Here is a 4,043-nt window from a genome sequence, read left to right on the forward strand (position 1 = left end):
AACACCTGGATCCTGCAGGAAAGGGAGGAAATATTATCGACGCCCTCGGCTGACAATCCTACTTTGTTCAAAGGGGGGGCTAAAATGAGCCCCTCCCAATCCTATTAAAGACTAATTAAACACACACTCCAACTGGCTGCAAACACGAGCTGATATTCTGCAAATGAGCTCACAAACACAAAAACTGCCTTCGATGCTCAGCAGAGTCGATTCATCACGCTAACAAATTGAGCTACGTCTTAGCGCCGTTACCCCCCCCCCCACAAACACACACTCCAAGCGTCCCGGACTCGCGTGGCCTGCAGTCTGCTGACAAGCACCTCTTATTGGGGGGAGCTGGGGGCAGTCAGTTGCAGAACAGCCCCCAGATTTGGCTGACAGGCAGGTTGTGAGCCAGAAACGAGGCCGTCAGCGGCGCCTAACTGGAAACACCGGAGCGCCGCCGCGCCGTTGGAATTTCGTCGGCTGCCACCAACAGCTTCCTGGAACGGCTCGGAAAACCGGAATGCACGCATTTTTTTGCGCGTTAACCACAGAAGACGACTTCAAGTATGATGTGAAGTCGTTTGAAAAGCGTCCGTCCGTCTGGAAGCCGCTCTGGAATAAACATCGACGTCATGGAGACCTCCTGCTAAGCCTGACTCCAATCCACTGGGACCCCCCAGGTGGAAAATAAAAGTGTAATCATCAGGGGGATAACCTGGAGTCACCTGACAGGAGGAAGCAGCCAATCAGAAGACGACATGCAGGATAAAACCCCAACATGACAGCCTAATAATTTCCCACTGCGATTTTGGAGTTGTGTGAGGAAGACTAGTTCTCCCCCCTCAGAGATGAAGATTTCATGAACCCTTAGTTGTCCTTTTCTTTTTTTCCTGGGGGGGATTCTGGTGCGAAGATCAATCATAATGAATTTTCCCACGCTCCTGCACCAGTTAGCATGTAGCTGCTCCCGGCGTAGCCCCAATTATTCTGAAGCATGTGGAGAAGGGGGGTGGGGGGCCTCAGGCGCTAAAGCATCACTCAGCAATTTTTTTCTTTTTAGCAGAGTCATCATCAAAAAAAAAGTGTGTGTGTGGGGGGGGGGGGGTCACTGGTGATGCTAGCAATACCAAAACGTCGCTCAAACAGGAGAGTAAAGAACATGAGGATATTTGACACATTTACACGCGTTTTTTATTAAATCTGAGAGGCGTGTTTTCATTTGGGGGGGGGGGTACAGGGAAGGGGGTCTACCGAATTTTTCTGAAACCTTCTCTAAACCTGGAATTCCTGCTGCAGACGCCACGGAAACGTGCCAAAGATAACTCCTTCCCAACCGTCGCAACCGCAAACCAGAACCAGCTTTTCCACTTAAAGAGTCCTGCAAACAAACACCATCAAATGTGGTGATTTATGGTCCTGGGGGGGGGGGGGGGGGGGGGCAAATGGGGGGGTTGATAAGGAAGCTATTAATTCTGTGTTACAGATAATCGTTAATATTTTCAACCTGCAAATTAAACTCATTCCAGGACTAAGAAGAACTCCAAATATCCCATCTGGACACCCCAGCAGCCGTCTTGTCCAGGGGGGGGGAGAAGCGGTTCTGACATAGAACTAAATGCGGCGCTCGTTACGTGTCTGACAGGGATGCTTCCTCTGGCTTCGCTGTGATGTCAGGACGCGCTCCGTTTCCCGACATAACAAAGACGGATAAAAGAAGAAAAAAAAACTTCCAACAAAACTCCTGCGCCGCGTCGACGCTTCGGAGCCCAGCCTGTCGGAATTTTCCTTTGCAACTAAAAAAAAACAAAAACGGAGCCACAGATTCGATTTTAAGCTGAACCCCTTAATTCATCTGCATCCGATTTAGGAAAACGGAATGCGTTTTTATGTTCAGGACACAATGTTCAACATCGTCATCAGCAAACGTTAGCAACGGATTACGAGCGAGTCATCGGACCGAATTGGCGCAGCATTTTCCTGAAGAAGCGTGACGGGGTTTGTTTTTTTTGGGACCTCGTAAATCCCATCTTGAATTCTTCAAAATGCCTCTTTGTTCGTCGGAACGTTTCGGCGCTGGATGATTCCAAGATGATAACCGCATCCGAGCTTCCAGAGGACAACGGCGCTAATCACGCGTGTCCAGTTTAAATCGGGGTACTTACGATGCTAAATGCGAGCTTCTTCTGGAAAACGCAGGCTGATCTCATTACGACGGGTCAACAGGAGACGTCTGAATAAATGTTGGAATAAAGCTCCGCTCGTTACTGTGGCAACAACAGTTTGCGCCGGGGTCAGGTTTACGTGTTTAAACCGCACAAACATGTTGAAGCATTCCCCAGCTTTAATGATTATAATGTCGGGCAATGTTCTCAGGATTACACATGGGGGTGGGGGAGGGGTTCAAAAGATAACTGGAGATTCATATCCGATTTACAGCACATATATTACAGGATGTTTCACATGTTTTCTAAATAAAAAAAGTTTAATTCTTCTTAAACGTGAATAGTTTTGCTGAAAGGTATTTTTGCGTTTGATTGAAAAGTTGCCAAAAACTATTAGCTATAAGTATTCGCGGAAGAATAATTATCCGCACTGACACAGAACAGCGCCCCCTTCAGTCTGAGTGCGGTATGACACCCTGGTTATCAACCCAACTGAGAAAACAAAGAGATAAATAATTAATGAAGGCTGTAAACAATAAATGCAACCTCTATTGAGGGAATGGGGCAGGAAGGGGCGTTCAAGAACCTCCTGGCTCCAGATCGTGATCAAGTTATCAACGTAATTGAAGATGCCAGAAACCAATCGATTGAGTATTTGACGAGTAATCAATAGGAAGACATCTGTAGTTTTGTCTGGGTGGATGTGATTGAGTTCCAGATCTGTCGTTATCAGAACCGGAAGGACTAGTTAGACGGGAATACTTTACTTTATATTTGTACAAAAACAGGTGATCGATCCCCTAGGGGAAAAAAATCCAATATCATCCGATCATGATGGATCAATCAGAAAGATATATTGAGAAGACTTTCAGGTGATTTCCTAAAAGTTTACCCCCGGGTTCTGCTCAGCTGGACTCATTTGATCGTTGCCTCTTCTGTCAAAGTCCGTCCGTGAACGCATCACGTCACTGCCTGCTCATCGGGAGGGAGACACCTGTTTTATCCACCTGTTCCTCCCGGATGTGAACTGGAGCCCCCCCCCCGCCCCGGGACGCGATGCTAACGAGTTACAGCGGGCTTGAAGCGGGTAAAACGGAACACACACTTCTCCGGAGTGACTTCTATGACGTTTAAAAATCAAATCAAAGCCGGAAGCGGCCGTCCGAAACGCACCGCCCGCCCCGGCGGGGCCAGCGGACTCACCAGGGGTCGAACTCGTGGATGATGCTCTCGAAGCGGATGACGGCGAACAGCCTGGAGCTGAAGCCCGCCAGACAGGCCAGGAAGAGAATGCTGAACGCCAGCAGCGACTGCCACCCGGCCGGCTGGCTCAGCCCGCCCGACAGGCCTCCTTTGCCCGCTGCTCCTCCACCTCCAGCTCCTCCGGGTCGGCTGCTCCCGCCGGCGCTGGCGGCCGCTTTGTGCCTCCCGTCGCTCGCTGCGTGCTGCTCCGCCATTTCTCCGCGAGGTGTCCGCTGGATTTACTCCACCGTCCCTCCCGCCAGCCGAGCGTCCGTCAAACCCCCCTGATTCACGGACGTTATCCGTGTGTTTTCCCGTGAAGCGAGTCCACCGGGAGGGGTGGTGGTGGTGGATGTTTCTCTGATTCGGTTTCCGTAGTCCAGGAGGGGGGGTGGGCGAGCGTCACATCCCGAACGGAAGACTCCTGCGCCGCATATGGAGCTCCGGTCGGTCCTCCTCCTCACTATTGAACGCCGGTTGAAAGGGGCGGGAGGGATGCGAGGGGCGTGGCGTATGAAAACCACTCACAGACCGACAAGTAAGACAGAGACGGTCTTTAGCGGTTGCAGCCAATCAGAGCTCAGCAGCTGTTTGACAGACAGCTACATCAACCAATGAGAGGACAGACACTTAAAATCCACCTCTGATTGAAAT

At 50.4% G+C, this 4,043-nt stretch overlaps 1 protein-coding gene across 1 annotated transcript in view; it reads right to left on the minus strand.

Moving 5' to 3' along the window:
• Positions 1-3,839, minus strand: part of LOC137607668 (dolichyl-diphosphooligosaccharide--protein glycosyltransferase subunit STT3B) — a 34,164-nt gene extending 30,325 nt beyond the window's left edge. The window contains exon 1 of the mRNA XM_068333578.1: positions 3,351-3,839. Coding sequence (XP_068189679.1) covers positions 3,351-3,604 — 254 coding nt within the window. The 5' untranslated portion in view covers positions 3,605-3,839. The remainder of the gene's footprint in view (positions 1-3,350) is intronic.
• Positions 3,840-4,043: the final 204 nt, after the last annotated feature.

The sequence above is a fragment of the Antennarius striatus genome, chromosome 14, assembly GCF_040054535.1.
Source record: "Antennarius striatus isolate MH-2024 chromosome 14, ASM4005453v1, whole genome shotgun sequence".
NCBI lineage: Eukaryota > Metazoa > Chordata > Actinopteri > Lophiiformes > Antennariidae > Antennarius > Antennarius striatus.